At 35.7% G+C, this 22,813-nt stretch overlaps 1 protein-coding gene across 34 annotated transcripts in view; it reads right to left on the bottom strand.

The window, feature by feature from the left end:
- The window catches only part of Clasp2 (cytoplasmic linker associated protein 2), a 184,432-nt gene that overhangs the window by 18,311 nt on the left and 143,308 nt on the right, over nt 1–22,813 (bottom strand). For all 34 annotated transcript variants that reach the window (XM_010629655.3, XM_033757049.1, XM_033757050.1 and 31 more), the window contains 4 exons: nt 8,846–8,989; nt 4,203–4,346; nt 2,189–2,295; nt 1,245–1,398 (listed from right to left, as the gene is read on the bottom strand). In XM_010629655.3, coding sequence (XP_010627957.1) covers nt 1,245–1,398; nt 2,189–2,295; nt 4,203–4,346; nt 8,846–8,989 — 549 coding nt within the window. The remainder of the gene's footprint in view (nt 1–1,244; nt 1,399–2,188; nt 2,296–4,202; nt 4,347–8,845; nt 8,990–22,813) is intronic.

Raw genomic sequence — 22,813 nt, 5'->3', positions numbered from 1 at the left:
ACTTATAACAAGTTTCAAGGTAGCCAGTAATAACCCTATTTTCCTAATGAGGACATTGAGGCTTAGAAATAATCACCTGACTAGCTAATAACTGTCAGGACTTGGGATTTAAACTCACTTCTGTCAAAATCCACTACTTTGTACCATGTGGTATCTCAAAAAACAAATTCAAGTGTCACTTAAACACTGATTCCTATTAACTTGTTGCTGGTACCACATGTAGTTTTTAGGAGAGAGAAAGACCTTCAAAGACGAATGTTAAGATGGTTTTTGGCAACCAGTTTACTAGGCCCACACAACCTACCTCTGCCAGATAGGTATGGAGAGAAAAACAACAGCAGGAGAGAAGTCAAGAAAGTAGGGAAGGAAGCACTTTGTACTGGAACACTAATGTTCTGCAGCTCTGCAAACACTAAGAAACAACACATTCCACAGGAAATGGTGGGGTATCTTGTAAAAGTCTAAGGTGCCAAAAAAAGTCTAAGAAAAAGCAAAGGATGAAACAACTATCTTTGAAAATGATAAAGGCAAATAAATAATATTCATATATATCAGTCAGGTTGTAACATTCTTAATTGGAGCCACATAAACTGATGATGCAAATCACTTCTACTATTAGCAAAAGAAAAAAATAGCTAAACTAATTTTACCTTATAAGATTTATGACATATGGTCCACATTCTACTTCTTTTTCCTTCACAATGCTCCAACTACAGAGGTTTTCTTCACAGCCCTCTTCCTGTTCCTATCTGCCTTTGTAACTGCTAGTTTTTACATGGAATGCTCCTCTGAATTTGTGTGGCTTTTCTGAAGTCCCAATGCAAATATTATCTCTTGAGAGATGTCTTCCCTAACCACACAACTTAAAACAGATTCACCTTCCTACAAGGCACATTTGAAACAAACTCCACTATTGGGCTGAGGATTTAGCTCAGTGGATGCTGCTGGCCTGCCTCCCAAGTACAAGGTACCGAGTTTGATCCCCAGTACCAAAAAAACCCCCCCCCAAAACAAAAAACTTCTATAGTATAATTTCTATCTGAGTAGCCAAAGGAAATCTGACGACATGTCTTATAAATCTAAGAACTACTGTATAACACTGCATGGCATGTGGTACCTACTAAATACTTATAGAGTAAATGACCCTTAAAAATTACTTCTGAAAAATGCCAGAATGCAAAGGAAAAAAAATAAGTTAACAAAGACTGAAACCGTCTACAAAGTAAGAATATTCAAATACTCACTGAATCACCATCATCTTTTTTAGAATCCCTTTTCAATGGCTCATTCATGTCTTCTTGACTACGGAAGCTGAAATTTTGGATTGCTTCAGTGACACCTCTAAGAGAGCTATAAATATCTTCAGAGTTCATATTTTCTGTGTCATAATCAAATGCACTATGAAAAAGATAACACTAATTTTTATTTATGTACAGTTTTAAAATACAAACATATCTAAGGATAGGATTAGAAAATGTATGTTCCTTTTCCTCGGCACCAAAAAAAGAAAATATATATTCCTTGAAGTATGATTAACAAAATAAATCATGGTAGCTATAAATGTAGGTAAAGTACACATCCCCTCTATTTTTATGCTTTGTCTATAAACTTAATTTTCTTCCTTACTTTTAGAGGTAGCTGGTCAATATTAGATTTAAATATCCATCATTATAAATTACCTATTTATACTAAGTAATATAAATGAAGCAGCTGGGGATTTAGCTCAGTGGCACCATGCCTGCCTTGCAAGCTCAAGGTCTTGAGCTGGATCCCTGGCACAGCCAAAAAAAAAAAAAAAAGACAATTTATAATTTACTGAGTTTATAATGCATCTGAGAATTGTTAGCTATGCTAGTAACAAAAGTTGTACCAGTAGGTTTTCTTTTCCATTCAAAAAACGTTCACATGAAATATCATTATCATTTAAATGGTTAGCTTTTGAGTAAACTTAAAACTGTTTGACTTGCCAAATTTGTTCTTTTCTAATACCTTTTAAGTCAAGTGGAAACTGACTAGAAGTATATTACCATTGGCTTTTCTAAGAATAGAACTTTACAAATACAAAACATGATGGAGGGCTTGGGATGTAGCTCAGGGGCACCACGCCTGCCTGGCAAGCGCAAGGTCCTGAGTTTGATCCCTGATATCACCCGCCCCCAAGCATGATGGAACGTTATCTTTTCATTACCTTGGAGATAAAGTATTCTGTGATGTGTTGGTAGGAGAAGTAAGAGGACTGGACCAGTTGGCTGGTGATCGTGGTGTTGGTCTTGTCAAAGGACTCCCTATGGAACTCTGATTGAAGGGGGTCAAATAAATATTAACACATGAATTAAAAATCCCACTAAAAGCTCTCAAAGCCATATATAATCATGAGAATCATATCAAGGAATCACATTGATAATTCAATATAGCTGGTTTTGGGGGGGACTTTTCTCCAAATTCAGAAACCTATTTTGAAGCATTTTTTATTAGTACACATTTTGCAGTACATAATGATTACATTCCTAATGAGGAGCCAGGTATGGTGGTCATCCCAGCACTAAAGAGGCTGAAGCAGGAGGATGGCTTTGAGTTCAAGTCCCACCTGGGCTATCTAGTGAATTCAAGGCTAGCCTGAACAACATAGCAAGATCCTGTCTCAAAAGTCCAACCAAACAAACAACAATAAAAACATTCCTCAGGCCAGGGATTTAGCTCAGTGGTGCTGCTGCCTGCCTCTTGAGTGCAAGGTCCTAAGTTTGAACCCCGGTACCCCCCACAAAAAACATTCCTCATGGGGAGTTGGTATGGGTACAAAACCCATCTTAATTTTTTTTGAAATCTCTTTAGTCTTTTTGTGTTTTTTACCTGCTTCCTTTCTCTCAAATATTATCAATATCTTCTTCTTCAAAGATTCAACAGGATCCTAAACTAAAAATTTCAAATTAACTTTCTTTTTTTTTTTAATTGAGTTTACTGGTACATTTTAGGTATACAGTACAGTTACATTCATTATTGGGATCTTGTACCTTTACATGACAGGTCTTGGTTCTCATTTTTTTCCCTTATCCCTGCCCTCCCTTCACCCCCTCCTCCCCTCCCCATTTACAAACACTTTATTTCCATTTTTTTCACATTCAAATTAGCTTCCTATTTTGAGCCTGTTGTCTATTTGCAAATCATTGCTACAATCAAATTTTATTCCTCTTGCTTAACAAATAACCTTCACGAAGACACCAACGGAATGAAACCTGGTCTTATTATTTTGTCCATCTCTTAAAATATAATGAAATAACCCTTATCTTTTTACAAAGTGACTGATTCATAAAAGATTATTTTACATTAATTTTAACCATCATACTTTACCTTAAGCATAATAACAAGTAACCTACATTCTCCTTTATCTGTTACCAAAGTAGTGTCTCTCTTTATCTGTTTCTGTTTCAAAATTTAGTCCAGTTCTTAGGTGTATTCTGTAAACTTTATATATCCCACTTCAATGTTTGATTTGCTCAAACCTTACTTCCTCAAAACAAAACCCTGTGTAAACACATGTAAAATCATAAGCCTGTAATCATAAAGCATTACTCTCTTTGAACCTTATTTGTTAATCTTGGAATAAGTAATCCATTTTAATATTCAAATAAGGATTGGTTCATCTACAGCTGGAGTGCTTATCTATGTTCTGCTCCCATTTGGCTTCCTTATTTATGCCTTGGCTACTACTCACCAGTACTCTAATGGACACAAATTATAAAACAAACATGGCAGGCCTAGGGATGCAATTCTTCCCAAGATAATATTTCATTCTTTTCAAGAAATGCTGCCTGGGATGGGGATTTAGCTCAGTGGTTCCGCCACCTGCTTCACAAGTGCAAAGTCTTCAGTTTGATCCTTGGTACCAAAAAAAAAAGAAAAAAAGAAATGCTGCCTGATGCAGATGCAAAAATTATATACTAGGAGCCGTGCGTGGTGGCGCACGCCTGTAATCCCAGCACTTGGGAGGCTGAGGCAGGAAGATTGCTGTGAGTTCGAGACCAGCCTAGGCTACATAGAGAGTTCCAGGTCAGTTTCAACTAAAAGTGAGACCCTGTCTCAAAAAACCAACCAACCAACCGACAAACAAACAAAAAAAAATATACTAGGATCAGGTATACATCATGTTACATACTGTTAAGCCATCAGATTATACAATAGTCAAGAAAAAAAGTGAGAAATACCTGGGTTCCATTGCCAGTGTTTCTAAGGTGATTATGAAGCAGTTTGGTAGCACCATCTTGAAAAGTTTTTGGTAAAGCTCCTAATAACATTGTAAACTCTGGGGTATTGAGTTCAAATAAAGAAATCAGCACTGACTGTGCTGCCTAAAAAACAAAGGCATACAGAAAGTAGATAAATGCATTTTGCTTACTCAAAACTGACCATTTTCTTCTGTCACATTTTTTGTTCAACAGCATAAATAAGGATCTCAGTGAAAAAGATGAAGTTTCTCATTTTCACACTTCTTGCCTTTGAAGAACATACTTTATTTTTTTTCCCAATACTGGGGATTGAACCCAGGGCCTTGTGCATAATAGGCAAGCAGTTTACCTCTGTGTTACACCCCAACCCTAGGAAGGATAAAAAAAATTTGACTTACCATTTAGTTTTTGAAGTAAGAAGAGAATATGAAAAGTACAAGTATAACAAAAGCAAAAGTTAACTAGACAGACACCTTTTAGGGTTACTTTGTCTATATATATATACACTACAATTTCAGTTTTCCTAATAAATGATTACAAGGAAAAAGGATAGCTATATATAACCTATCCAGAGAAAATTAACACTAGAATTTCTACTTTCTCAGTATGTGATTCATAAAATAACTAGTAGTATCTTGTGCCAAGCAGATAATCTAACAAGTCTACAGTCTGATGCTAAAATAAGTCTGTTTAGTAGAAATAGGAAAAAAACAAAGCTTAGTCAAGAAAATGTACACATTTCTTTTTGTCTTCTAAAGTAATTAACTGAGTTACTAAAAGTCAATCATTGAGGTTCAGGTTATACAGAAAATTAAGAGTAGAGGGCTGGGGATTTAGCTTGGTGGTTCTGCCACCTGCCTCACAAGTACAAGGTCCTGAGTTTGATCCCCGGTACAAAAAAAAAAAAAAAAAAAAAAAAAAAAAAAGAACATTAAGAGGAAAGAAAAACACAAATGTCATATAACCTGTATATAAATATGTGTACCTTGTATGGAACTTTTCTGACATTATTTTACAAAAATTTCAGTGCTACACTTATAGCATCTGAATATACAACAGAAGAATGATTCAATTGTGTTGTATTGAAACAGTGGAATATTATACAACACTCTTGGAAGGTAACATAGCTGTATTTGTGGAGAAATCAGGAGAAGTTTATTTGAGATTACTGTAGGAGAAGTATATAAAACAGTGGCTACAACATGAGCTCATTTTATAAAAACAAAGGAAATACTGTGTGGGTGTACACTTTAATATGGTAATGGTGCATTTTGAAAACAAAAATTTATGATCTTCTACTTTTTAGATTCCCACTGAAGGGACCTCAACTTAATCTGAGTGAATACATCAATGATTGTTAAAGCACACTTCACTCCATGTACTGTTCAGTTCGATTTAGCGATTAAGCTGTACTTCTGCCTTACGGACAGACAGCACAACTGTTCCCAAACCATTCATCAAAGGATGAGTATATTATCCTTTCCTCATGATTTTAAACTATATTCTTATCAAGAACTAACTTCCTGTATAAATCTAAGTGTCTCTGGATCCTCCTTTATATTTCATTGATTTATTCACCTAGTATGACTACTGATTCAGTATATTTTAATAAAGTCCTCTATATATCTTGTTTAAAATTTTCTTCTGTCACTTTTGCTTTACTGGATGTATTTTATATTTTAAATAACTTTCAGGTCTTTAAAGCAAAGTAATACATACATATGATTTTTTAAAAAACAAAGCTATAGAAAAAATTTTGCAATTCTCAATTCTGTTTAGTTTTCCAGAATTCTTCTCTGCAATGTTTGTTTTTACCAATAGTTAGGCATTCATAGGTTTACATATTTATTTTGTATAAGTTTCAGACATTTCTATGGATTTCCTGCTATCTAATGTGAGAATTTAGGTTCTTTTTAGTATCAACCCATGCTCTTTCACTTTCTCCTATATTATGGAAAACACCAACAGTCCATTTTTGTCTTATTAGCCAGTGTTTAAACACATAGGTATTATTATTATTAGTAGTAGTAGTAGTAGCAGTAGTAGTAGTAGTAGTAGTACTGGGGATTGAATTTGGGTCCTTGCGCTTGCAAGGCAGGCCACCAAACTGCTGAGCTAAATCCCTGGCTCCTTATTATTATTATTTTTAAGACAGGGCTCACTATGTGGTTCAGGCTGGCCTTGAACTCACAGCAGTCCTCCTGCTCTAGGCTCCTGAGTGCTGGGATTATGGGTGCCTGTAAGGCAGGTACGCTATCCCTGAACTAAATTCCCAGCCCTCCATATCATTCTTTTGCTTAAAAATGTGCCAACAGTTTCTGTAAGTCTTTTTCTCTTGGTCAATGTACCTAAAAGCTTGTCAATTTACTAATTTTACCAAAGAACTAGCTTTTGATTTCACTGGTTTTTCTCTACTGTTTTCCTGTCTTCTATTAATTTCTTTAATTTTACTTATGAGAGTAAAAATTATAATTATAGAATTATGTCTTTCTTCCTACTGGATTCAGGATTGGTTTACTTCCCTGCCACTCCCCAGCCCCAATTTCTTAAGGTGGTGACTTGATAGCTTTCTTCTAAGCACCAATAGCTATAAAGTTCCCCAAGCAATGGTTTAACTGTAAGTCTTTTTCTTTTAATTTTGTTTGTTTGTTTGAGTCAGGGTCTCACTGTGTAACAGTTCAAGCTGGCCTCGAACTCACTATGTAGCCCACGCAGGCCTCGAACTCACAGCAACCCTCCTGCCTCAGCCTCCCAAGTGTAAGGATGACAGGTGTGCATCCCACCAGTTTTGGCATATCTTAATTTTCATTCATTTCAATGGATTTTCTAATTTACCTTTTATTTCTTCTTTGGCTTTCTGGCTATTTAAGAAGTGAATTATACAATTTGATGTATTTGTGAGTTTTCCAAATTTCTTTTGTTCCTAATTTCTATTTCATTCCACTGTGATCAGAGAACAAACACTCTTTGTGTAACTTCTATTGTTTTAAACCACTGAGATCTGTTTCATGACTTAGCAGTATGTCTGAGGTATTCCAGAGAATGTATACTTTATTGTTTATGGATGCAGTCTTTATCACTTAATAATGTTCACAACACTTATTTGCAGCAACTAGTGCAGGAAATGAGAGTAAACAGAAGTAGACACAGGACTCAAAAAATGAATAACTCCAGGTGACTAGAAGTCTTGGAAAGATGTTGAAGAGAAGGCCCAGGAACACACCTGTGTAGCAAGATTAGGGAAAAGCATGTCCAAATTGGACAATAGGAAGGAGATTGCCAAAAAATAAATCAATAATATATGTTTTGTAGTATATTGACAATCTTAGCCATAGGAAGTGGCAGAGATGTTGAAAATATTTTTTTGTTTGTTTGTTTTTTGGTACTGGGATTGAACTCAAAACCTTGTGCTTGTGAGGCAGGTTGCAGCACCACTGAGCTAAAATTTCCGGCCTGTTAATGTTGAAAATATTAACAGATGTTTAAAAACATCTTTAAAAGTTCAAGCAAGTGAAACAAAGAAAATTATCAATCCTAAAACAAATTTCTTCAAAAAAGGAGGCAGTAGGGCTGGGGATTTAGTTCAGTGGTACTGCTGCCTGCCCTGCAAGTGCAAGGGACTGGAGTTCAATTCCTGGAACAAAAAACAAACAAACAAACAAACAAACAAATGGAGACAGTAACAAACCATTTGGTATAAGAGCAAGTGCCTGCACAGCCAAATGTCAGTGTTTTCTGTTGATGACCAATAACTGATTCATAAGTATGTATGTATATATTTATTTAATTTGGTACCAGGGATCACACGCAAGACCTTGCACTTGCTGGGCAGGTGCAGTGCTACTGAGCTAAATCCCCAGACTGCATAAATATTTTAAAAGTATGGAGAAGGATATAAGAAAGAATATAGGAATAATACGGGAATAGTAAGCCTTCATATACTAATCGTAGTGGTTAAACTTAGCTGAGCCAACATACTTGGCTTGGAAGCTGCCTAAGGAATTAGTAGAGCACACGTCTGGATGTGTCTAGATGACTCATGGAGGTAAGACCTTGGGTGCTATGCACGGTCCCTGGTCCCTTCCTCTCTGGCACGTGAATGAAGTGTCTTTGTTCCGTCATGCCCTTCTACTACAATACTCCTGTCTTGGATCCATCAGAGAATCATCAACTGAATCTCCTCAAACTGTGAGCCAAATTAAACCTCTCCTCTTTTAAGTTTTTGGTGTCAGGTATTGTGTCACAGCGATGGGAAAGCCGATACACTCAGGTAAATAAATATAATGCCTATATTATCAACAAATCAATGAATAATGCTTAAAAATGGTAAATCAAGAAATGATATCGGCTCTTATTTGGAATACACAGGTAAATGCAAGGAGACTGGTTCAGAGTATTTTGAATATAAGAGGTTTAGAGGATTGTGGTTGACTCTTCTGTTTGAATATTATGCTTGTATCAATTGGATAAAATTTAAAATAATTTTAAAAAGAAGATTACACAAAGAACTTTATAACTCACTGCTACCTGGCAGCATTCTGAAAACATTAGTTTCCTTCATTGACAACCCAAAACTACTTGCTTTCCCAATTTATTGTCTAAGCCTTATTAAAAAAACACACCTTCCGAACATCAGAACTTTTGGGTTCTGTTGTCCAAGTGATGACCCGAGACACTGCTAGGCGAGTTTCACTGGAATTTATAAAATCTCCTGGATCCATCTGTTTGGCCAGAGTTTCTATGTATTTAAGGATAGCAACCTTTACCTGCAGAGGTAAGCACAGTGAGAGAGGACAACAGGATGGTCATTGTGAGACAGTGGAGAATGCTTCAGAAATAATTATACAACTTTTTTTTGACAAGTAGAAAATGAATAACATTACCAAAAAAGAAACTATACAACCATCTACCAATCTGAGGTACAAGTATATGATAAGGTGATGAATTCTGTTTTTACACATTTTACAAGTTTTGGGTCCCACGGATTTCATTTCTCAAATATGAAAAACTGCTGAAGACTTTCTCAACACAATTATAAACTTCTCCTTGACAGTGCCTCTGATTGTACAGTTGATTCTTAACTAGTCTTACAGTAGCAAGCCAGTCTTTGTCAACTTAGTGATTTCATTTTTGCCACAATAAACCAAAGTATTTGAAAATGCAGTATGGTAAATTGAGTCTATAATCACAGTGGGCATTTTTTTTTAATTTTTTTGTTATACATAGAATAAGACTCACAATGCAATCAAGTTTAGGTACATAAAATGTTAGAACTGGCTTCTATAAAGTGTTACAAAAATCTTTTATGGAAATGCCCTGGAGAAAAGACAATACTTATCTGTTTAAGAGGTTACCATATGTGGGTGTAAAAAGTTTCATTATTCTCTCAGGATATTCTTGAAGTATGGATTCATGGAAGGTATACATGTGTGCTGGCACGGGAGCATGCCCAGCAAGAGAAGGGAGTATTTCCAAAGTACATATGCTTCTGTCTAGACTCAGTCATTTTTATCCTTCCAGTAAACAACTACTAAATTACTGCCCTTCTCTCAGGTATGCTACAGCAGATAAAAAAAGTTGTTTTCACACATATCCCAACATTCTAGGATTTCTAAATAGTGGTTGTCTCAGATTTGACTTGTATGTTTTTCAAAAATTTTTCTTCTTTTCTTTTTTTTCATTTTTTTGCAGTGCTAGGGATCAAATCTAGGCCTTTGTGTATGCCACTGAGCTACCTCCCCACCACAAACTAACTGAGAAATAACAATTATATATATTCAGGGTGTAAATATCATAATCTGAAATATGTGTGAGATAGCTAAATTGAAGGAATTATCTTATGTATTACCTCACATACTTATTGTGGTGAGAACACTTAAAATCTACTCTTTCAATGTTTTTCTGGGGGGTGCATCCACTGGGAATTGAACCCAGGGCCTTGGCATATGCTAGTTAAGTTGCTACCATCTCAATGATTTTTAAAAACTTTCAAATTTTACATATTGAGGGTATACAGCATGGTACACACACAAAGCTAACCCTTTAGTATGTATAAGTGTCAAGAACACCTAAAATTGACTATTTTAGCAAATATCTCAAATACAACTCCATTTTTATATTTTGTGGTACTGAGGATTGAACCCAAGGCCTTCACAGTGAGCTACATCTCTATCCCATTTTATTTTATTGTTACCGGAGATTGAAGTTGGGACCCTGCAAGTGCTGAGATTACAGGCATGTGCCACCATGTCTGGCACAATATTAACTATAGTCTTCATGTTATACATTAGATTTCTAAGCTTATTCGTTTTACATATATATAACTGTATTCCTTGGCCTACATCTCCCCATATTCGTTCACTCCATTAGCAATCTCCAAGCATACAATATACTGCTATATACTATAATCACTATGTTATTCCTTCACACTTGAGAAATGGCAACTGACAAAGCACTGATCTTGGATTCAGCAAATGTTAACATATATGATATGCTGATTTGCTGAATTAGATAAAAGAAAGTTTAAATGTATGATTAAAACTTAATCTATTGCCAAGATTATTGTGTTTAATTTTTCTATGTTCTTTCTTCTCTTAATGATTTAAATGTCATTTTTATCTTCAGGCCAAGTAAGGTCCCTGGCAAGTGACGTATCAAGTTATTATGTAGGAAGTAACATTAAAAACTAAGCTTCTTACTCTTATACATTTCTTCCTTCCTCCTTCCAGTTACAACAACAAAGAAAGAAGGGACCAAATTATTCTTATTTCATAGTGAATGAATTTTAAGAAGTATTTATAATTTTACACAAGCAACCAATGCAAAAATGGACAAAGAAGGTTATGACTGAACTAAAAAGAATCTGCATAGCAAAGGAAACAAAGTAAAGAGATAACCCACCAAATGGAAGAATATATTAACAAACCATATATATGATAAGAACTAAACATTAAAAATACATAAGAAAATAAATAACCTGATTAAAAAGTGATCAAAGGATCTAAGTAGATATGAATTAAAAGTATACAGATGGCTTTATAGTTTTATGAAAAAAAGCTCAACATCATTAACCATATATCAACAATTTAATGCAAATTAAAATCACAATGATATATTACTTTACATCTGTTAGAATGGCTATTACACAAAAGATGAAAGATAAATATTGATTTGTGTGAAAAAAAGAACATTTGCAGACTGTTTTTATGAATGTAAATTAGTACAGCCACAATGGAAAGGAATATAGAAGATCCTCAAAAAATTAAAATGGAACTACCATATGATCTGATAATTCCTCTACTGAGTATCTTCTACCCAAAAGATATGAAATCAGGCTCACAAAGCTGGAGGCCCAGAGCCCCTGCCACCAGACAAAAGCGAGAAAGCTTGAGAACTATGTTCGTTTACCCTTGGGCCACTCTGTGCCTGTGGATTGCATGCCCTGGCTCCAACCACCAGCCAACTCCAAGCCTGCTCTGTATTCTGTTTCCTCTCAGCGCAGGGCAGCAGAGGTACCAAATGGAAAAGGCAAAAGACAGGGAGAAAAGATAAGCCTGGAGGTTGGTAGTGCCAGGGAGAAACAACCAACCAGGCCGCCAATGGTAGCCCTAAGAAAAGCACAGTTACTGTAAAATATAAACACAGCATGCAGTTTTACTCTAAAAGTGACTCCTCCAGTAGACCAGGCTAGAGTTAGAGAAGAAATCTAGTGCAGTGCCTGCCATATTTGAGAGGATTTAATCAGAAGCCATTTTGGGAAGGGGTTAATTGTTTAAGAAAGGCTGAAAAAAAAAAAAAATTAGAACCAAGGCCACCTGTCATGTAAAGGTACAAGATCCCAATAATGAATGTAACTGTACTGTATACCTAAAATGTACCAATAAACTCAATAAAAGAAAAAAAAAGGTTATTTTCAAAAATAAACAAAGTAGTTCAAATTGAAAAAAAAAAAAGAGGAAAAAAAGAAAGGCTGAGCCACAGAATAACCATAGAACAACTTCACTTCAGGGTCTCCAGTGTTAACCCTACCACAGTGAATGGGTGAAAAAGGCAGCCAAAAGAGACCATCATGGAGAGGGTGCAGGCTAGACACAGACCTCGTGAGAAGTTTAAACTAAGGCCCAGAAGGCCCTAAGTTGTGTGGTGAGAAAATAGGGCTGGTGAGTGTGGCTTTCAGTGGTGGGTGGATCTGAAAGTACTGGCATTAACTCTAGCAAAGATCAGTGGTCCAATTGCTTTCCCTAACCACCAACGAGAGCAAGGACATGTCTCAGCTTGGATAGTTGCCACAGTCTCAGGTGTATGGACAGGTGTATGGACAGAGGGGCTTATGGAGCAGCAGGGCACCTCACAAACCCATAAGCCATAAATCCAGGTGGAAGAAACCATGACTTGCTGGATTTCAAGACTACAGATCCTGGAAAGAAGATATCTATTGAAAAATACAAAGGAATTATTATTGACTTTTTTTTCTTCATTGGTTTGAGGTTTTTCTATATTCATTTCTAATTTTCCTTTTATTTTGCTGTTTTTTCCTTTTTCTTATTTGCTCTTTCTGTTACTTTTATATGATTCTATTAGTTTCTTTTTCAAGATACTTTATCTCAATTTTTCTCCTCCTCTTCTGCCATTGCTTAATTTTTAGGATGGCAGTCAGTGACCATGAAAAGAGAGATCTCTTAAAAATAGCAAGGGACCATGAGAAATCAATCTCACAGATTCTAGATGATGCAAAGAATAATATAAGATTAATAGGAGTCCACAAAAAAGCAGGAGAAAGCACAAATGACATGAAAAATTGTTCACAGAATTAATGATAGAAAACTTCCCAAACAAAGCAAAAGAACTTGACATACAGATAAGTGAGGTGTACAAGACTCCAACTAGTTATAATAAAATAAAATCCACATCTAGGCATATAGTAATCGAGATCCCACAAACCCAACAGAAGTATACAATACTACAAGCAGTTAGAGAAAAGAAACAAATTACATGCAAAGGAAAGCCCATCAGAATCATAGCAGACTTTTCAACACAAACCCTCAAGTCAAGCAGAGCTTGGAGTGAGGTATTTCAAGTTTTAAAAGAAAACAACCTCCAACCTAGGCTGATGTATCCTGCAAAACTATTTTTCAAAATTGATGGAGAAATAAGATATTTTCATGAAAAAGAACATCTGAGAACTTTCATGAATATCAAATCAGCACTGCAAACAATTTTTAAAAAATCCCAGAAAAAGACAATGAAGGTCATAACTCCATGAAATCAAACAGAGCAAATCCAACAGGCAAGAATTTAAAGGGAGAAGGAGAAAAATAAAAAAAGAACCAACAACAGGAAAATAACCTGACAATGATAAGTCAATACATATCAGTTATAACCATTAATGTTAATGGCCTCAATTCATCAATCAAAAGAAATAGACTGGAAGAATGGATTAAGATGCAAAATCCAACAATATGTTGTATACAAGAAACACACCTACTTGAAAAAGAAACTTACAGACTGAAAGTAAAAGGGTGGAAAACAGTTCTCCATGTGACAGCAACTCAGAAAAAAGCAGGGGTAGCTATCTTATTTGCAGACAGAGAATTTCAAACCAAAACTAATTAAGAGAGACAAAGAAGGACAAGGGAAAAATCCAAGAGGAAGAGATGATAATCATAATATATATGCACCAAACACTAATGTCCCAACTATACAAACAAATATCAAGGAAGATGAAACACCAAATAAGCACTAATACAACTGCAGCGGGGGACCTCAATATCCCACTGTCACAAGTAGACTGATCATCTAGACTAAAAATCAACAACATAATACTAGAACTTAACCAACCTTTTGAACAAATGGACTTAACAGATGTCTACAGAGTGTTCCACCCCACAAAATCAGAATATACATTATTTTTGGTTGTGTATGGATCATTCTCCAAAACAGACCACATGCTAGGTCATAGAACATGTTTAAGTAAATGCAAAGGAATTGAAGTTATCCATATATATTATCAGACCATACTGTAATTAATTTGGAGAACAATAGCATAAGAAACCGGAAGAACTTCACAAACATATGGAAATTGAACAACACTCTCCTGAACAACCAATGGGTCACAGCAGAAATTAAAGAAGAAATTAACAGTTTTTACAATTTAATGACAATGCCAGTACAACATACAGGAATCTATGTGATACAAAGAAAGAAATTTTATGTGGAAAATTCACAACAGTGAATTCCCACACTAGGAAAACAGAGCAAGCTCAAATAAACAACCTAATGGTGAATCTTAAGCTAGTAGAACAAAAGCAAGAGAAAGAAACTCAAAGCTCATACAAGGGAGGAAATTATAAAGATCAGAGCATACATCAATGCAGTAGAGACTAAGAGAATAATACAAAAAAATCAACATATTGAAGAGTTGGTTTCAAGAAATAAATAAAATCGATAAACCCTTCAACCTAATAAAAAAAGGAAAAAAAAAAAGCTCAAACTTATGCAATTGAAATGAAAATGGTGAAGTTACAACAGATCCAATAGAAATCCAGAGGATCATCAATACTTACTTCAAGAACCTGTACTCTAATAAAATGGAGAACATAAAAGAAATGGACAGATTTCTAGACACATATGAATTACCAAAGTTGAACGAAGAAGATATAAAAATTCTAAACATCCCAATTATAATCAGTGAAATTGAAAGTGTAATTAAAAATTTACCAACAAAGAAAAGCCCAGGTCCTGATGGTTTCTATGCTGAATTCTACAAGACATACAGAGAAGAACTATTGCCACTACTCTCTAAACTTTTCAATGAAATTGAAAGAGAAGCAACTTATAAATTCATTCCTGGAAGCAAGTGTTATTTTGATTCTAAAATCAGGGTAAAACCCAATTAAAAAAGAGAACTACAGGTCAATCTCCCTAATGAACAGAAGTCCAAAAATTCTCAATAAATTACTGTCAAACACAATACAGAGGGTCATCAAGAAGATCATATATCCTGACCAAGTCAGATTTATCCCAGGGATGCAAGGATGGTTCAATATATGTAAACCAATAAATATAATATACTATATTAACAAAGTCAAGGACAATAACCATATGATCATCTCAATAGATGCAGAAAAAGTATTCGACAAAATTCAACACCCATTCATGATAAAAACCCTGCAGAAAATTGGAATAGATGGTCTTTATTTCTACTTGAAAAAGACTTCTATTAAAAGTCAACAGCCAACATCATACTAAATGATCAAAAACTGAAAATCTTCACACTAAAATCAGGAACAAGACAAGGGCGTCCACTGTCATCACTCCTGTTCAATAGAGTTTTGGAAACATGAGCCACAGCACTTAGACATGAGAAAGAAATAAAAGCAACAAAGATAGGAAAGGAAGAAGTAAAATTGTCATTATTTGCTGATGATATGATACTCTACATAGAAGACCCCCAAAAATCCGCCAAAAGACTTCTAGACTTAATTGGTAGATTCAGTAGAGTAGCTGGATACAAGGTAAATACTAAAAAATCAATAGCCTTCTTGTACACAGATAACAGACTCACTGAGAGTGAAATTAGGGAAACAATCCCTTTCACAATAGCATCCCCCAAAAATGAAATATTCAGGAATCAATCTAACAAAGGAAACAAAAAAGACCTCTACACTGAGAACTACACCACTGTGAAAAAAGAGACTGAAAGAGGACATAAGAAAATGGAAAGATATTCCTTGTTCCTGGGTAGGAAGAATCAATATAGTGAAAATGGCCATACTTCCAAAACTGCTATACAGATTCAACACAATGCCTATTGAAATTCCCAACAGTATATTTCACAGAACTAGAGAAAACAATCCAAAAAATTTATTTGGATTCAGAAGAGACCTAGAATAGCAAAAGCAATTCTAGGCAAGAGAGACATGGCAGGGGCTATCACAATCCCCAAATCCAAACTATTCTACAAAGCCACTGTGATAAGAACAGCACGGTACTGGCAAAGAAACAGATCTGAGGATCAGTGGAACAGATTAGAAGATGCAGAAACAACTCCTGACATACTCAGCTACCTCAAAGGAGGTAACACCCTCAAAAGAGCCAAACAACCTCACTAGAGGATAGATAGCCTCTTTAATAAGTGGTGTTGGAAAAACTGGATTTCAACTTGTCAAAGATTAAAACGAGACCAAGACCACCTGTCAAGTAGAGGTACAAGATCCCAATAATGGATGTAACTGTACTGTATACCTAAAATGTACCAATAAACTCAATAAAAGAAAAAAAAAGATTAAAACTAGACCTGTATCTTTCACCATGCACTAAACTAAAATCCAAGTGGATTAAAGATATAAACATTAAAAACAGAAACACTAAACTTGCTGGAAGATAAATTAGGTAGAACTCTTCAAGATATTGGCATAAGAAAAGACTTTATGAACAAATCCTCAGTAGCATGGGAACTAGCACAAAGAATCAACAATTGTATTTCATCTTTTTAAAAAGCTTCTGCACTGCCAGAGAAATCACCAGCAGAGCTAAGAGACAACCCACAATGTGGGAAAAAAATTTTACCAGGTGCTCCTTAGACAAAGGTCTACTATCTAGAATATATAAAGAACTAAAAAAAAAAAAAACAAAAAAACACTCACATCCCCCTCCAAAATGTAAAGACCCAATCCAGAAATGGGCATCTGAAATGAACTGACATTTCTCAAAGAAGTAAAAGCAGCAAATAAACATATGAAAAAACGTTTGACATCACTGGTCATTTGAGAGATGCAGATGAAAACAACACTGAGATTCCATCTCACTCCAGTAAGAATGGCTGCTATCAAGAAATCAACCAATAACAAATGCTTGAGCTGGGCGTGGTGGCACACGCCTGTAATCCCAGCACTCGGGAGGCTGAGGCAGGAGGATCTCTGTGAGTTCGAGACCAGCCTGGGCTACATAGTGAGTTTCAGGTTAAGTCTCAACTACATAGTGAGATCCTGTCTCAAAAAACCAAAAAAAAAAAAAAAAAAAAAAAAAAAAAACCAAAAAAAAACCACACACACACACACAAAAACACAAACAAATGCTGGTGGGGCTGTGGGGAGATAGGAACCCTTTTCCATTGTTGGTGAAAGGGCAGACTGGTGCAACCACTATGGAGATCAATATGGAGATACCTCAAAAAACTAGGATTCGAAGTCCCATTTGACCCAGATATTCCCCTTTTAGGAATCTTCCCAAAAGAATTAAAAGAAACATACCACAGCAATATATACTCACCCATGTTTACAGCGTACAGTTTGTAATAGCTAAAATTTGGAAACAGCCTAATTGCCCATCGACTGAAGACTGGATAAAGATGTGTGTGTTTTTTAATTAAATAAAATGGAGTACTACTCAGCCATAACGAACGAGAAACTAGAGATATTTATAGCTAAGTGGATGCACATTGAGGGCTACTCTTAAGTGAAATTAATAAGTCACACATGTGGAAATACCGAATAGTTTCTCTGGTGTGAAGAACTAAAAGTGTAAATAAGGATCAAATTGTATAATTGATATTGTATAATAGGAAGAAAAGGTCTAAAAGAGTAGAGAAAGTGGGAGGGGTAGGGGAAAGGTGAAAAGGGAAAAGAAAAAATATGTGAAAAGGAAAAACATGGAAACAATGTCTCTGTAAACAGGGAAGGGTGGAGGGGCTGAAGGGACGGCTGGGGAATGGGGAAAAATAAGAACCTGATAAGTCAAGTAAAGGCACAAGATCCCATTGATGAATGTAACTGTATTGTATACCTAAAATGTACCAATAAGGTTAAAGATAAAAAAAATTTTTACTTTTTACATTCTCCCATTTGCCACCCCCACTATCTTTACCAGTATAACCATTAAGCTTTACTAATATTTAGATAGTTAACTCTATGTTATTGCTATTGAATGCTGTTCTATTGTGAAGGCATACTCATTACACTTAGCAGATGTTTTACTGTATGTCAATATTTGGTTTGTCTTAGTGTTTATACTGTAACTATGGATCTCTTTTCTACAGTTAAGGGTGGTACATTACTGGTTTTTATGGTATGACAATATTCAGTTTGATGCTGCTTCCCCGCCCCCCCCCGTACTGGGGATTGAACTCAGAGGACCTTGAGCTTGTGAGGCAGGCGGCAGAATCACTGAGCTAAACCCTAGCCCCTTGATGCTAATTCTTGAGGGTGATTTTATTGCTATTGTCAGGGTAGCATAGTTGTTGCTATTAATTGATTTTCTCTGAATGCCCATATTTGGATTGCCTTTATGTTATTAACAATACCGTGGCCTACTCCTAGAGAACTGGGTACTGAGCCATATATAAGTTGCAGCTTTCCCCTCCAAACAAATGGAGGTGGCTGGCTTGTGGGACAGAGGAAAAGGTCAATAGTAAGCCATGCCTACAGGGCATCAGTGGAAAGCAGACATTAATTAAAAAGGTCTCCATATTAGTAACAAAGTCTTTCTACTATATTTAACCCACAAACCTCAACAGAGAGAGAGAGAGAGAGAGAGAGAGAGAGAGGGAGGGAGGGAAGGAAAGAGCACACACGCGCGAGATGGAGCCAAGGCAACAGAATGCCTCAAACTGCCACCCCCCCAAGTGATCCACGGAATATCCAGGGAGAGGAAATCAAAAGCCAACACAAAATTATTTAAATCAACAAAAGAAGAGATTAAAAACATAATGGACTCGATAAACAAAATAATCAGAAAGTTTACAAAAGATACAAAAAGATAGCTGAGCTAAACAAAGTGAAATAAAACATGAAAAGGCCAGTTTAGCAAAGAACTAGAGTCCATGAAAAGGTATCAAATAGAAATCCAAGAGATTAAAAATTCTATTGAACGGATGGACAGCAGAAGTGATCAATGTGAGGACAAAGTGTCTGAACTATAAAATAGGGCTAATATAGGCAGTTGTATACTCAGAGACAACTTAACAACAAAAGATCATGAAAAATGGATCCAACTGCTGCTAGATGATACAAAGTTTAATCTAAGATTAACTGGAATTAGTAAAAAATCAGAAGACAGTACAAATGGCATAAAAAAACCCATTTACTGAAATAATACCAGAAACCCTTTCAAATGTGGGAAAAGAATTTAACATACAAGTTAAGTGGGCATATAGAATTCCAAATAGCCAGAGCGAAAAGAACCTCTCCATGACATATCACACACAGTCAAAATCCCATGAGTCTAACACAAGGACAGAATCTGAAAAGTTGTTACAGAAAAGCACAAAAAACTTATAAAAGTAAACCAGTAGAATTACAGTAGACTCCCCAACACAAATCATAAAGGCCAGGAAAGCTTGGAGCGAAATATTTTAAGTCCTAAAAGAAAACAATTTCCAACTCAGACTGATACATCCTAAAAAATTGTTTTTCAAAACTGATGGACAAATAAGATCTTTCCACAAAAAAGAGCACAATAAGAAATTCAAGATCACCAAACTAGCACTCTAAAAAAATTCTCAAGGGTAAACTACAAACAGGCAATGAAGCTAACAACAGCAAAAATTCTAACAGAATGGGCACACCAGATAGTTGAGTTGAGCAGAAGGGAAAAAAAGAGGAAATCAGTAGCAGGAAAATAATGCAATGACAGGAATAAGTTAATACCATTCAGTAATAACTCTCAATGTGAAAAGTCTCAATTTTCCAATTAGAAGACACAGATTGGCAAAATGGATCAAGAAACAAAATCCAACAGTATGCTGTATACAAGAAACACATTTAATCCAAAAGAAATTCACAGACTAAAAAAGTGGAGGGCTAGGTATGCAGTTCAGTGACACAGTGCTTGCCTGGCAAGGGCAAGGTCCTAAGTTCAAGTTCAGGTACAAAAAGAAATGGAAAACAATATTCCACACAAAGGGAGCCCCAAAGCAAGCAGGAGTAGCTAACCTATTTTCAAAGTAGATTTTAAACCAAAACTAATCAGAAGAGGCAAAGTATGTGTGTTATTTACTTTTCTCTCATTGCTAAGACAAAATACCTGACACCCAAAGTTAGAGGGAAGGGGTTTATTTGGTATACAGTTCATAGAGGTTTCAGTCCATAATCAGCTGGCTCTGAGGCTGGGATGGCAAACAGGCATTGCAGAGGAGAAACAACATGGCACACACACAAGGCAGTAAAGGTAACAAGAGAGTTAACAGTGTCTCCCAGCCCCTTTTACCTTATCCAGACTACTTAGGGAGGGTGGGAAGCACTCACACCCTTAATCCTACTGCCCTCCAGCCTAGAATTGTATCATGAATCAATTCCAGCTTCACACATTCTAGATCAAGCCTGTGACATGAGGCTTTGGGAGGACATCTAGACCCAAACCATAACAGTTTGGTACTGGTACAAAAGCACACCTGTTCAACAGAACAGAATAGAGGTTGCAGAAACAACTCCAGGTACATTCAGCTCTATGATCTTTGAAAAAGGGAGCAAAAACATACACTGGACAAAAGATAGCCTCTTTAATAAATAATGCTGGGAAAATTGGCTAACTATGTGCAGAAGATTATGGCTAAAGCCATATCTCTTACCAGGTACTAAACTAAAATCAAAATGGATTAAATGGACCTAAATATTAAAACAAAAACAATCAGATAAAGAAGATGTGGTTTTTCTATAAAATGGAATATTACTCAGCCATAAAGAATGAGAAAATAGATTCATTCACAGGAAAATGGATACATATTGAAGATATATTCCTAAGTGAAATAAATAAGTGACACATGTGTAAATACCAAATAGTTTCCGTGGTGTAAATAATCTGCAACAATGCATAAGATTCTAATAAGATTACTGACATTTAGCTAAAGGTGTAGGGAAGGTGGGATGGGTAGGGGAAGGGTAAAAAGGGAAAAGAAAAAAATGTGAGAGAATGAAAAGATGAAAATAAAGTGTTTGTAGATGGGGAGGGGAGGAGGGGGGTGAAGGGAGGGCAGAGGTAAGGGGAAAAAATGAGAATCAAGACTTGTCATGTAGAGGTACAAGATCCCAACAATGAATGTAACTGTACTGTATCCCTAAAATGTACCAATAAACTCAAAGCTGAAAAAACAAACAAACAAACAAACAAAAAAACCAAAAACAATCTGCTAGAAGATAAAATAGGTAAAACCCGTGAAGTCATAGACATAGGCAAGAATTTTGTGAATAGAATCACAAAGGCACAAGAAATAGTACCAAGAATCAATAATGATCATATAAAATTAAAAAGCTTCTGTACAGCAAAGGAAAGTGCTAATAGGGTAAAGAGAATGTATTCAATGGGAAAAATTTTTTTTTTACCAACTATTCCTTGGACAGAGGAATGTCTAGAATATATAAATAACTTAGAAAATTAGATTTCCAAAAATACTCAATAAAAAAATGGACAAATTGAAATGAATAGACATTTTTCAGAAGTACAAATGGCCAATAAATACATGAAAAAATGTTGAACATCTCTGACTATTAGAGAAATGTAAATTAAAACAACACTGAGATTCCATCTTTCTTCAGGAAGAATGGCCATCACCGAGAAATGAAAGAATAACATGTTGGAGTGGCTGTGGGGGAAAAGCAAAATATAGTTGGCAAGAATGTAAACTAGTACAACCACTATGGAAATCTGTACGGAGGTTCCTCAATAAACTGGAACTAGAAATTCCACTCGACCCAGCTATTCCACTTCTAGGCATCTTTCTTAAAGAGTTAAATACATCCAATTGCAGTGATACATACACACCCATGTTTATAGTAGCACAACTCACAACAGCTAACTCTCGGAAGCAGCCTCTATGTTCATCTTACCACTCCGCCACAAAGAGGAGTAAGTCACTGTAGGAAAAGGGAGGCACCTTGAGACCATAATATTAAGTGCAATAAATGAGACACGAAAGCTTAAATACTGCATGGTTTCTCTTATATGAGAAACCAAAGTATAAAGAATTAAAGAGCAAAATAAAAGACAGATAATAGGAAATAGGGAGACATCTCTTGCAAAAAAGAAAGTGACCAAGAGATGAAGTGTGTGTGGGGGGAGAGGAGAAGCAGATGAAAAAAGAATTAAGATGTGTTGTGTACATATAACAACTCCCTGCAAGAATACAATCATTATATACTGCAAACACATATTAATTAAAAAATAATAGAGAAACCAAAGAGGTATGAAATCACTGTGTTGAAGAGATGAACTCCCACATTCATGGCAGCGTTATTCATAATAGTCAAGACATGTAAGTGGCATAAGTGCCCTTCAATGGCTGAATGGACAAAATATATATATATGACATAAAATACTATCCAGCCTTAACAGGGAAATCTTGTTATTTATGAGAACACAGATGAACCTGGAGGTTGATATATTAAGTGAAAAGGCAAAGAAAGACAAATCTTGCATACACTCACTTATATGTAGAATATGAAAAAGTCAAACTCATGGAAACAGAATAAAGCAGTGGTCAGCAAAAGCTGGGAGATTGGGGGATTGGGGTGCTGCTGATTGAAGGGCACAGAATTTCAGTAAGACAAGCTAAGTTTCAAACGGTAAGTTTGAAAGGTCTATGTCCACCACAGGATTGA

The sequence above is a fragment of the Fukomys damarensis genome, unplaced genomic scaffold (genome assembly GCF_012274545.1).
Source record: "Fukomys damarensis isolate Sample0158 unplaced genomic scaffold, DMR_v1.0_HiC HiC_scaffold_28, whole genome shotgun sequence".
NCBI classification, from domain to species: domain Eukaryota; kingdom Metazoa; phylum Chordata; class Mammalia; order Rodentia; family Bathyergidae; genus Fukomys; species Fukomys damarensis.
This window is presented reverse-complemented; position numbering and strand designations above follow the sequence as displayed.